This window comes from Podarcis raffonei, chromosome Z, assembly GCF_027172205.1.
Source record: "Podarcis raffonei isolate rPodRaf1 chromosome Z, rPodRaf1.pri, whole genome shotgun sequence".
NCBI lineage: Eukaryota > Metazoa > Chordata > Lepidosauria > Squamata > Lacertidae > Podarcis > Podarcis raffonei.
Window position 1 is genome coordinate 8,542,447 of NC_070621.1, and position 13,254 is coordinate 8,555,700.

Consider the following 13,254-nt stretch of genomic DNA (forward strand, 5'->3'; position numbering starts at 1 on the left):
TGCATAGGCAGTGTTGTGTGCATCACATGACCAGGAGAAATGCATTGCAAAATTCAGAGGTGTGTGAATTTTGAACGATTGCTGTGTTTCGGATTGCATTTTGTTTTGGAAAGTGTGAATGAAGTAGGTTTGCCTTGAAATGTGAATTGAATTAAATTCCATCCCCTGCCCCTATTAATGGGTGATTTACCTTATCACTTTTCCTTATCACACAAACAAGCACACACATACACAACCAAAACAATGGCCTCTTGCAAATCATATCAATAACTTGAATTGGCTGATTTGCCAAAAGCCTCTCACAGACATGCTCGTGTTCTTTTCTCATTTTGTCATATGTCAGTTTCCATGCTGTTGATGCCTTTCGATGCTTGCATTTTCTAGTGCTTCATGATCCAATTAGTGGAGCCAATTTGACTCTCCTAAAATGAGATCTATCTGTGCCCAACAATGCTCACAAAGTTCAGGCCAGGAGTGAGCACCCTCAGATTGAGGTGAATGGATGTTGTGCTATGTATTGGGATTGTCCACAGGCCAAATCCCTCACCAGCCCTACTTCATGCCCTCCTTGAATGTTTATCCCTGACGGGAATGTGCCATTGAGCTCTGATAATACCTCTTGGTTATCAGGATGGCGGATAGAGGTGTGTGTGTGTGTGTGTGTGTGTGTGTGTGTGTGTGTAGAAACTAGCCTACTCTACAAAGGTGAGATTTATGTTAATTGCTCCACCCACTTTGCCTTTGGTCACACCCACATGCTTTTGACATGTCACCCCACAAGGTTGCCCAGAAGAAATAAACCCATTGTTCTGGGGGGGGGAGAGATGATTTTCACCTGTGGTTAAGACAGAGTTGTCTCAAAACTGTCACCTTCTTCATTTGAAAAGGTGCTCTTCATTTCTGAGTCTATTCCAGATTCCTTTAGGGCAGGGATGTCCAACCAGTAGATCGCAATCTACCAGTAGATCCCTGGCTGATCCTGGTAGATCTTGGGATCTTTACCATGTACAAAAAGTTATGGGGGGAAGCTTTAAAACTCTGGGCAATCCACCCACCTCACACACACTCCTCCGCCCTCCAATGTCAATGGGTAGATCACTGCCAGTTTTTTTATACTGGGAATAGATAACAGTCTCTTGGGAGTTGGACATGCCTGGTTTAGGGGTATTGACAAAATTTATGCAGAGCTGCTTTCCTGTGTGAACAAACTATGTCTGCCTTCATTGTGTATGAAGCCTTCTCTTCCCCCTGTCCCAAGGCCCCAGAAAATTACCTCAAGCCTGGGAAAGGCATTGAAGGCAGGGTAGGTTCTCCAAGTGTTTTCCTACTGAGAATTGGGATCACAAATGGCAATATTTCCAATGGGAAATTCTGTGTATAATTTCTACCAATAGTTTCTACCACTCAGACTTAGGGAATGGATAGGACGCCACTGATTTGTGTCAGTTTCAACACATTAATTTACAGTGAAAGAAAAAAAGAAATTGAACCTGCAGCCTGGTGGTATGGATCAGTTCAGCTGACACCAAAATATACATATGGTTTCTAAGTGGTGTACAATGAGATTTTTTAAAATGTAGTTGATAATTGCAATAAAACTTCAAAAATAGAAAACTTAATTAAAAGAAAAAAATCATCAAGCAACTCTAACCTACAAGAGCATTCCTGAAAGACAGTTACATGAAGATTTTACAGAAGCGTTTACATATCTCAAAACCTAGCAACACAAGAAACTCACATAGAGCAGCTGCTATTTGCCTGTGATTGGCAAGGCTTTACCCACCCTGGAAGGGCTAGTATGCCTGCAAATTTCACCCATTTCTATCGAAAGGAAGGAAAGGTATAGCCATTTTTCTGACCTCAAACAGCAGTGGGATGGGGCAAAGTCCACTCCGATAAAATGAGAGTGAAATAAATCAGGCAGCCTATGGAGCACTTTGGAAATTGTTGGGCAGTTTTCTGAAGCTTCAAGTTCAGGGTGAACAAAAATTTATAGTCTGTGCCTATCCCTACTACATAGTAGAACTTGAGGGATGATGGACTGCGCTTTGGGTCTTTGCTAACAAGTTTGACGCCAACCCGTCTTAGCCAAAAACACCATGCAGTGAAACCTTTCACAGCTGAAGCTCATCCACTGTAGCCATGAATCTATTGACTGCTGTGGGTTATGTCAGATAAACTTTGGATACTTTTTATAAACACAGTTGCTTTGAGTCAGATGTTTGAATAAGTAGCACCAAGGAGTGCATTATGTAATGGTTATATTTAGCTGGCCAGATTTACGGAAAAGCCTTGCCTAAATAAAAGGATCTCCACGCTCCTCATAACTCACTCCTGGAAATGAAACAATCAATTTTGCTCTGTCTGAATAAGCAACTGGCATTCATAATTCAGAATTAGTCATTCTGTGTTCATGTCTCGGTATTTAATCTCCTGTAACTCCTGTTAATTGCATATAATTAGCGCCAAATCATTGAGACATCCCTGTTACAGATATCCCATTAACAAGAGATGGCAGATGTGCTGAGGTCTGCTTTCCTCCTGTTTGACATATTCTAGCCATGCAAGCAAGAAAGAAAACATAAATAAGCCTCCAACTTCTACTAGTAAGATGGCATGACTTCCTCTCCCTTTTGAACAGTCACTTAGAATTCGATAGCCACTGAGAATACTTTGAACTTATTGAGATTTGGGGATGCTCCCCCATGTAGAGTCACACTCCATTTTGGGGGGTATTTATCCAAACTTTGGCATTCCCCAAGTTTGCTCTTTCTTCCACCTTTTGCATTTTGGCTGTGTTCAGAGAACTGAGATTACAATTTGGTTCCCCATCCCTAATATATACTATCACCCTTCAGAAGTTTATAGACTCCAACTCCCATCATCCTTAACCACTGGCCTTGCTGATTTGGGTTGATGAGAGATGGAGTCCAACATTTGGAAAGCCATAGGTTCCCCCATCCCTGGTATATATGAATGAAATATTACTACATACCCCTCTAAACACCCAACTGATCACAGCATTCTGCAGGACAGGGTGTTTTCCACAGACCATCTTATCAGGAGGTCCCTTTCTCACAATATTGAAACCAGGACTTTAGTGTGGCAGCACCTAACCTTTAGAATTCCCTCCACTTATATATTGGATAGGCACCTTCTCTTTTGCCCTTTGTGCACCTTCTAAAGATGGCCTTCTTTCAAGAAGCCTTCTAATTTATTTTCTATTTTACTTACTACGTTTATATACCACCTTTTCCTCCAAAGAGCTCAAGATGGTGTACATGGTTCTCTGCTCTTGTTCTATCCACAGAACAACACTGTGAGGTGGGTTAGGCTGAGGGACAAGTGACTGGGCAAGTCACCAAGTGAGCTTCATAAATGAGTGGGGATTTCATGGGACATTATTGGAGTCAGGCCAGCAATTCATGCTTTGCCAGATGAGCCCATGAAGGGGCTGAAGCTCACAGAGCTTTCCTGTAAAATTTGCTAGAAAGAACTCTCTGAGATCACTTCCTTTGTCTGCCTTGGTAGGAAGCTGTAACACTACATAGTTCCTTCCTGCCTAGGTAGCCTCATCTTTCTTCATCATGCTTCCAAGTTGACCACATATGCATGTCTGAGCTCTGCAGCTCAGAAACCATTTTTGTATTCTTGTAACTTAGCTAGTAGTTATAAACCTGCCTTTATTTTGCTTCTGTAAACTGATGCTTCAATACCTAGATTATGTAAGTAAATACTACTTTTATTTCTTCACAAAACAATGTTTGTGTGATTGTTCTTGTTTAAGAGGGACGGAGAAGGGAGAGGTAATACCAGGAAAATCCAGCCTGCCTTAAAATCATCCTGGATTGTTGTTCCTAGAATGTCAAATCAACCTTGTCTTAGTTTCCAAATTTAAGCTACAAAGGATGATACTCTGCTGATCTTACTAACGTGAGCAAGGAATAAATAATAAGTAAACAATATATCCTCTCTTAGTATCTAAACCCATTCCTACATATTTGAATCTTGGTCTCCCAGGTCCTAATCTGACACTAATCATTACACCACACTGGTTCTAAATAGTTATATTTTATCCCAGTTGTTGTATGTGCTGTGTGTGTATGTTTCTATTTGCAATTGTTTCAAAGGTTTATATAGAAGTAGCCATTTTACATATGTCTGTGTTATGTTGTAAAGCATTTTGGGATGGCTCAGGGGAAGCAATTAATAAATGAAATGAAATAATTATATATTAAGATCAACAACAGTAAGCCATGCCTGTTTCTTGAGAGTGTCTAGAATTCGCCCTTAGAGAGATTGGGTTTCTCTTATTTTACCATTGCAAATCAAGTTCCTTTGCATTTGTTTAGCTAGAGAGAAAGGGAATCATCTTTCCCCTTGGTGATGGCTTCATGCTGTGAGTTCCTTTTGAAATTCTATCCATGCCTGCCCATCATTACATCTGCTATAAACAAAGGGATCCATTTACAGCCATCCCCAAACAACACTGGCCAAAGTTCCTGTCACACACAGGTTTTTTTTCTCTTTTGTGATGGAAGAGTCACCAATTCAAGTATAAATAAAATAAAATAAAATAATGTATAGCAGAAATATATGAAGCTGTCTTATGTTCAGGTCATTAGACCACCTAACTCAATATTGTCCACACTGACTGGCAGTGGCTTTCTAGGATTTCATTGTTGTTGTTGTTGTTGTTTAGTCGTTTAGTCGTGTCTGACTCTTCGTGACCCCATGGACCAGAGCACGCCAGGCACTCCTGTCTTCTACTGCCTCCCACAGTTTGGTCAAACTCATGCTGGTAGCTTCGAGAACACTGTCCAACCATCTCGTCCTCTGTCGTCCCTTCTCCTTGTGCCCTCCATCTTTCCCAACATCAGGGTCTTTTCCAGGGAGTCTTCTCATGAGGTGGCCAAAGTATTGGAGCCTCAGCTTCAGGATCTGTCCTTCCAGTGAGCACTCAGGGCTGATTTCCTTAAGAATGGAGAGGTTTGATCTTCTTGCAGTCCATGGGACTCTCAAGAGTCTCCTCCAGCACCATAATTCAAAAGCATCAATTCTTCGGCAATCAGCTTTCTTTATGGTCCAGCTCTCACTTCCATACATCACTACTGGGAAAACCATAGCTTTAACTATGTTAAACTATAGTGATCCATGAAGGGAAGGATTTCATTAGGGGATCCTATTCCCAGCCCTACCTGGAGATGCCATGTGACCTTCTGAATGCAGCACAGGTGCTCTGCCACTGAGCTATTGCCCTTCCCCTCATAGATAAATTTGTCAGGTAATGACAGAGCACCTTTGTCTATAACAATGCAAGAGCAGCAAGAGAGGTTACTGTTGGCATGCCTTCAGGCACAGTTTCTTCCCAGTTAGGAAAATCAGAAGAGCTCTGTTTTGTCAGGTCACAGTCCCACCTAGTATTATTAGCAGATAGGGCTTTTTGACTATTTACTTATGACTGATAGTCTCTTCTAGTTTGCTATTATTGATCTTCATGTTTTATTTGCTTGAAATGTGTGGTATGGATCTTCTGTTGTATGAGTCATTCTAAGACCTTTTAAAAAGAAAAAAGAGAAAAGAAAAAAGAGAAGCAGCAATGAATGAATTAAATGACAACAACTATGATGATGATTGGAACATCCTAGGAACATCAGAAAAGCCCTGCTGATTCAGATTAAACACTCATCCAGCCCCACATTCTGTTCTCACAATGGCCAACCAGATGCTTCTCAGAAGCCCACAAAGAGGACAGGAGTTCAATAGCACATGGGTACACATATACTTGAGTATGAAAGTTCACATTCCAGATCCCTGTCATTGTGAAGTGGATGTGAATATATATTCTTGATGCTTGTCCCAAATACCCACTGCTGCTGATAATCTATGCCTTCAAAGAATAGCTCCCATCAGCCACAGCCAACATCATCAATGATCTGGGGAGACTGAAGTTGAATTCCAGCAATATCCAGAGAGATAAATGTTCCCCATCCCTGCAATAAAGTAAAATAACAAGGGAAAATCCTTAAATCCCTATTTTTATTTATTTTCCACTTTCTCCATACAGTTGAACCATCGAAGGCAGAGAGTCTTTTACCCATTAAGAAAGAGCAGCTATGGCAATGACATATCAAAAGTCTTCTCACTCCTGCTGTGTCAAAAGCTGCAATCCACTCAATCTGCCTCCTCTCTCCTTTTTCTTTTTCTTTTAAAAAACCCAAACCCTTTCAAGACACACTGGTTCCCCCCCAGCAAGTGCCAAAAGATGGCCTGTGGCCCAGAGTCTTTTGGCAGCAACTGGATCTACTAGCAGATTTTCCTTAAGCAAGGCAAGCCATTTCAAGCTGTTCCCCATGAAAGCCTCCTCTGACTGCCACTGTTCATTTTTGTTAATCTGCCCTAATGAGGTCCCTTGCATCTCATTGGAGCATGCACAAGTGAGTTGACCTCACCGGTTCCTCCAAGTTCCCACACCAAAGCGCCTGGCAGCTTGAAATATATAAGCAGAGAGAAATTGACCTGAGTTAGAGAAGGCTGCCGAACAAGAACATTGGCACTTCTGTGGCAGCTTTTTTCAAACCTGATGCCCTCCAGATGTTCAGAACTCCAATTCCAAATGGCCCTAATCTGTATGGCCAATAATAATGGGAGTTGTAGTTCAAAACATCTGGAGGACACCAGCTTAGGGAAGGCTGTTCTATGGCCTCTGGTTATTGGGGGTTTTCAGGGACTACAGAACTTGGAACTTGAACACCACAAAACTAACCAAACTATTACAGATTATATCCAAACTCTGGTAGCCTTAGGACTTAGCTGAAGGCTTCAGGTTGGGGTCTCAAGCCACAGAACCACCTTCAGGCAGAAAAGGGAATAGGTAAAAGGTAAATGACCCTTGGACGGTTAAGTCCAGTCAAAGACAACTATGGGGTGCAGTGCTCATCTTGCTTCAGGCCGAGGAAGCCAGCTTTTGTCCACGGACAGATATCAATGACCTGCCTTGGTATAAATGAGTTTTCTATTTTCTACATCAGTGAATATAGAAACCTGCCGCTTTCCCAGTGTTGTTGAACTCCATCAGCCCCAGACAGCATGGCCAATGGTCAGGGATGATGGGAGCTGTAGCCCAATGGCATCTGGAAGACCTCCAGTTCCCCATCCCTGTTCCACATGATTTAATACTATGGAGAGTATATGAAAAGTTTTACCCATGCACAGGGCATTCTATTTCATTAACAATTGTGTCTATATTTGGCTGTGTATTGTGTTGGTTTTTTTTGGCAGGGGGAGTCTCAACAAGTAGCTCATCTAACAGCTCATCTCAACATCCCTGACAATTGTTTGTACTGGCTGGGGTGGATGGGAGTTGTAGTCCAGGGCCACAGGTTCCTCATCCTTGTTTTAAGCTACATGGTGGCTATTGCTGCATCTTTTGACAGCTAATTCCATGAGTTACAATTCTGGTAGATCAGGGGAATTCTGTGGACATAGTGCATCTTGATTTCAGTAATGCTATGGACACCGCCCCCATGATATTCTTGTAAGGAAGCTGCTAAAATGTGGGTTCCACAAGGTAACTGCATTTGACCCAACCTGATAATACCCTGAGTCTTCTAGATTATCTAGCCCATGCATCTAGATTCTTTTAGAGTATTTCATAAGAAGTCCTAATAATAATAATATAAGAAACAGCTTCTGACCAATAGAGGCTGATCCTCATTAGGACGGTGGTGCAGAAGGCTGGGATCCCAACAGCAGGTGCCACCAGAGTCAGTGACAGGCACAGCCAGAGCCAAAGCCATAGGTAGAGTGAACTAATTATTTTCTTGTTCACCTTCTTCTCTCTGTTGGGTTCTACAAAAAAGGAGGAGGAAGCTGACAGGCAGGGTCACTCCCTGCAATGGTTGGAAGTAGAAAGGCAAGGAGATCTGGGATGTGCTAAGGACAGGCTGAGGTTGGTGGGGCAATGCCCCACTAGCCCCAATAAACCAGTCTCCACTGCTTATGGTTTTCCTGCATGATGCACACCATACATTGATGCTAACAGCATCCTGGCAGAAAAGTACTCCTGTTGAGATATGACAGGCATACACTATCCATACTTTACAGAAACAACTAAAGGCATTTTTGTTTTGACAAGCTTTTCCAGCTGGATGAAAAGGTATCTGCCTTGGGTGTTCATTTTGTTGTTTTCTGTAGGTGCTTAGAAATACGCTTAGTTGTTTTATGGTATATCTGTAAATTGCCTAGAGAAATGTAAAAAAGGGAGAGCTATGCACAGCCTCCCCACCAATGCAATGGGCCCCCCAATTCCCCCCAACCTAGGCTGGGCTGACCCAGGGAATATCCAACCTGGATCTGGCCCCAAATCAACTCAGTGGTAGGGATGGTTTTAAAATCCTAATTATAAACATGGCTGTGAGGGGCAAAGGAAGGAAGTGCTGTGTGTCCATCCCCTCCTCTTGACCACATTGCAGAACAGGAGGGTCCATCCTGCTGGGTGATGTTTCACTAGCACATTCCCTGAAATGATCATGCTGGCGTATCACACACCTGCAGCCTGCTGGTTTGAATCACCTTAGGGTTCAATCCTGCTCAGTATTAATGTGCTCTTGTGTGTATCATCTGGGAATAGATGCGTAGATGAATAGCCAAATCTTCTTCCTACCTGATGCTTCATACCCTAACAGCCCTGGCCACTTTGGAATCCTTGACCCTGGGCAGTCTAGAACTTGCTCGCCTCAGCCAAAGCCTGGATCCCCATCCATTGGCCCTGTTTTGTTCAGGATGTGGACTTTGACTGAAACCAGTGCACAGGCCTAAAATTAACAACAACAACATTCTGTCTTCCTGACTGATGGAGCTAGAGGTATCATGAGCCCACCTCCTTGGTTTAACATCTCTCTAAGCATACTTAAGTAATTATGGGCACACAGTGGCCTCTCTCTTGCCTCTCTTGTTTCAACAGAATTAATCTGATGTGCCCCAGGGGCTCTGTGTTTTATTACGAAAAGGTAAACTGAGATACCGAGAAGTAATTGGCAGAAGCCAGTGCCTTAGGATTTCCCGATTTTCACTGGAGAAATGTTGGAGGGTATGGAATTGTCTGACCCCCGAGCCATCTGAAGACAACCCTGTCTAGGGAATATTTTTTTAAAAATGTTTCTTGTTTTATTATGTTTTTATATGTGTTGGAAGCTGTCCAGAGTGCCTAGGGCAATGCAATAAGATGTATAGGGTATGAATAGGAAAATTATCAATATGGAATGGGATGTCCCTCGTTTCGTTGGAGAAATGTTGGAGGGCATGCAAGGGGGGCAAGCAATAACAAAGCCATCCAACTTAACAGTGCAAAGTGTGGGGAGGTTCAAGCTACCCTCATCTTCAGGAATACAATTATGGATCTGAGAAGTTGTTTTGCTGCTCCCAATGAATGGTATTTATTCTTTACTGCATTTGAGGTTTCAATATTATGTACTGGATTTCTATTTCTTTTTTATTTATTTGAATGTTTGTTTGAACTGAATAGTGTGGTAGAATAATAACAAGAGCAACAACAATAGATGCAAAAATGGGTATGGCAACAGATGTAACTTTTACCTTCTGTACAGTTGGCTACATCCCAACCGTGCCAAATATACACACAAACATAATCCAGTCAAGCAAGAGGCATTGTAATAGTCCATGGACTCATTCCAGCCAAGCAAAAGCACTCAAGGGAGGACATGGAAAAGGACTGGTGATGGACATGGCCTAGGGAGAGTGGGTGTAGCTCAGGGAGAGTCCAAAGTGCCAGGTAGAGAGACCTTGAAGGCTGCATTTAGCCCCCAGACCTAAGGTTCCCCACCGCAGGCTAATATTTCACGAGCCACACAAAGGCCTCATCCAGATGATGAGGACCTTCCCCACCAATCAAGGAAGCTCAGAAGGACACATTTTCTTCTAGATCAAGCCAAGGGGTGTTCACCCATCTCTATTCCATATCACTTTCTAGATTTGGTTCAAGGTGCTGGTGTTGACTCCACAACAACTTAAATGGTTTGGGCTCAGCATATCCTAGAGTCTGCATCTGCCACTCTGTTTCACCACAGTTTTGAAGGTCTTATTCAGTTGCAAACTGATCGCTTCTGAACTCACTGCTGACCTCTTCCTGGAGGTCAACCACCCTGTCATGATATTGGTTTCACAGAGAAGTAACTTGCTCCATGTAACTTTAACTGTTGCAGGACCATTGATAGGAGGGAGAGCTGATCGGCACAATCACATCGAAACGAGCTTTTCTCATTGTTCCTTTCTATTGTGAACATAAAGGAGATTTGAAGCCATAAGAGAATTCCCAAGGAACTGAACCTCAACATGGGCCTCCATGTTTGGGTACTGGCCTTGGTGACCATCGCTTTATTCCATCAACACGTTCATGGTGGACTCATCAAAAGAATTATTCGGCAGAAGAGGGAGGCTGGACTCAATGTCACATTGCCGGAGGACAACCAGCCTGTGGTCTTTAACCATGTCTACAATATTAAAGTCCCCGCAGGCAACCTCTGCTCTGTGGACTTGGACTCAGCAAGTGGCGACTCAGAACTCAAGACTCAGACTGAGCAGGACAAGCAATACCAGGAGCATACATTGAATGAGGAGAACCAGATTGTCTTCACACACAGGATAAACATCCCACGGCGGGCTTGTGGCTGTGCAGCAGCCCCTGATATCAAGGATCTCCTAAGTAGGTTGGAGGAACTGGAGGGACTGGTGTCCTCTCTGCGAGACCAGTGCACCAGTGGATCCGGGTGCTGCCCCAGTGGACAACCAGCAATAGGTATGGCAAAGCAGATGCTCCAACTACTGAGCTGTGGCCCTTCAACAATGTAATGACTGGGGTGCTGAGTTAGGAACAAAGGAAGCTGCCTTAAGCTGAGTCAGACCACTGGTCCATCTAGTCCAGCATTGTCTACACTGACTGGCAACAGCTCTCCAAAGTTTCAAGCAGAGGGCTCTTCCTGTCCTACCAGGAGATGCTGGGAATAATAATAATAATAATAATAATAATAATAATTTATTTATACCCCACCCATCTGGCTGGGTTTCGCCAGCCACTCTGGGTGGCTCCCAACAGAATTAAAAGCACAATAAAACATCAGACATGAAAAACTTCCTTCATATGTCTTCTAAAAGCCAGATGGTTGTTTATTTCCTTGACATCTGATGGGAGGGTGTTCCACAGCGTGGGTGCCACCACTGAGAAGGCCCACTGCCTGGTTCCCTGTAAGCTCACTTCTTGCAGTGAGGGAACCATTAGAAGACCCTTGGAGGAGGACCTCAGTGTCCGGGCTGAACAATGGGGGTGGAGATGCTTCTTCAGGTATACTGGGCCGAGGCCATTTAGGGCTTTAAAGGTCAGCACCAACACTTTGAATTGTGTTCAGAAACATACTGGGAGCCAATGTAGGTCTTGCAGGACTGGTGTTATATGGTCTAAACTGCCACTCCCAGTAACCAGAATAGCTGCCGAATTCTGGACCAGAGGCTCTAGTGCATGCAGAGCAGATGTTCTACCACCAAGCCATAACAACAGGTGTTATTGTTGTGGAATTCAGAAATGCTGCACAGTAAACTGCTGATTCCTCATATGTCTGCTGTCCTAAAAGGCTTTCAGTCTATTAGGTGGACCAAAATAAATAAATCAGGAAAGGAAGTTGTAGTCGAGAAAGGCCCATGATGGATAACAGGTACAGGGTGCAGTTGTTTTATTTGTTCATTCTGTTTAATAATGTATACCTCACATTCCCAAATATTTCTTCAAAGAGCCTACTTACACATTCAGAACACAAAATGCATAAAACACTCAACATTTAAAGGGGAATCAATATTAAATTCTATTAGCAGTCACAAAATAAACCCCAGTGTGGCTGGTACTTTTCCCTGTTTGGAATGGTGAGTGTGTTGTGAATAGATGGTGGGTAGCTAGGGATTCTATCTCACTTTTGTGCAATAAGTTGCATTCCGGCCATGCAAAAGTGAGAAGTCTGTATACACACATCACAATTCTCCATCCCCCATCCAGGCAAGCAAGAAGCATTATCAAAGAAGCATTCTAGCCACCCAAATGTATTCAGGCTGGATGCAGCCTATGGGAGGGTCTATGATCTGGAGAGAGTCCTTTTGAAGGCCAAAAAAAGAGGCATGGAGGGTTGCGTATGGCTCTGTAGCCTGAGTTTCTCACCCCTGGGTAGGTGATAGACTATATGCAAAGAGGTGGTGCATCACAGTTAGGAAGCAATTGGGATTGGCCATAGGTACCCTACTAGGTACATAGGTACCCTACTAGGTACCTACTAGGTACTACATAGGTACCTCCTTCTTTGGAGGTCTTTAAGCAGAGGCTTGACAACCATATGTCAGGAGTGCTCTGATGGTGTTTCCTGCTTGGCAGGGGGTTGGACTCGATGGCCCTTGTGGTCTCTTCCAACTCTATGATTCTATGATTCTATGATTCTAGAGGACGGGCCTTAGCAGGAGCATGGCAATACATGCCCCTGTTGTCAGCCCTGGAAAAGCATTCCCCATGTACCCTTCATCCAGTGAGCTCTGAACAGGCTCGAAAAGGCCACACGAAAACAATCCCTCATTCACACATACATTTGCAGTTATTGAGATTCCTCCCCACCATATTTTATCAGTGCAGGTTTATGAATCAAGAATGCCAAGGAAGGCAGAAAAGTCAGTGAACCAACTTCTCATTCTCATTATTTGCTTAATGCCAAGATAAGTATGTAAGTGGGTTACAAAAACAGCTACACAAATATAAAAACATCCACAATGCACAGCACATTGTGTGTATTAAATGTACTGGTAAATTCTATGTTAAAGGCATTTAGTGGCATGCGTGTTCTGTTTGTGAATGCTGTTGCACAAGAAAATGCACAAGCAGGTTTGTAGTAACTTTGCTGCACAACATATTTGGCACTCTGTCGTGCGATGAATTTCAGCTTGCCCACGGCTAACACTCAGTTGTCCACCAGCCCAAGAGACTTTTGCTTCAGCAGACAGAGACATAGCTCAGGGAAGACTCTCTGAAATTAATTGTCATGACTAATTTCAGTGAGTCTGTTCCAGATATAATTTAGTTGGAGAATAAAACATCAAAACAACATAAACTTGCATCACCAAAACATGTAACAAAACAATCCCATTAAAGCAGTTAAAACAGGAGCCTCAAGTCAAGAGAACAAGGGAACACCTACGTAAGTATTGTCA

At 43.1% G+C, this 13,254-nt stretch overlaps 1 protein-coding gene across 3 annotated transcripts in view; it reads left to right on the forward strand.

The window, feature by feature from the left end:
• The window catches only part of TNC (tenascin C), an 83,826-nt gene that overhangs the window by 19,109 nt on the left and 51,463 nt on the right, over positions 1-13,254 (forward strand). For all 3 annotated transcript variants that reach the window (XM_053373405.1, XM_053373403.1, XM_053373404.1), the window contains exon 2: positions 10,224-10,816. In XM_053373405.1, the coding sequence (XP_053229380.1) occupies positions 10,354-10,816 (463 nt within the window). In that variant the 5' untranslated portion in view covers positions 10,224-10,353. The remainder of the gene's footprint in view (positions 1-10,223; positions 10,817-13,254) is intronic.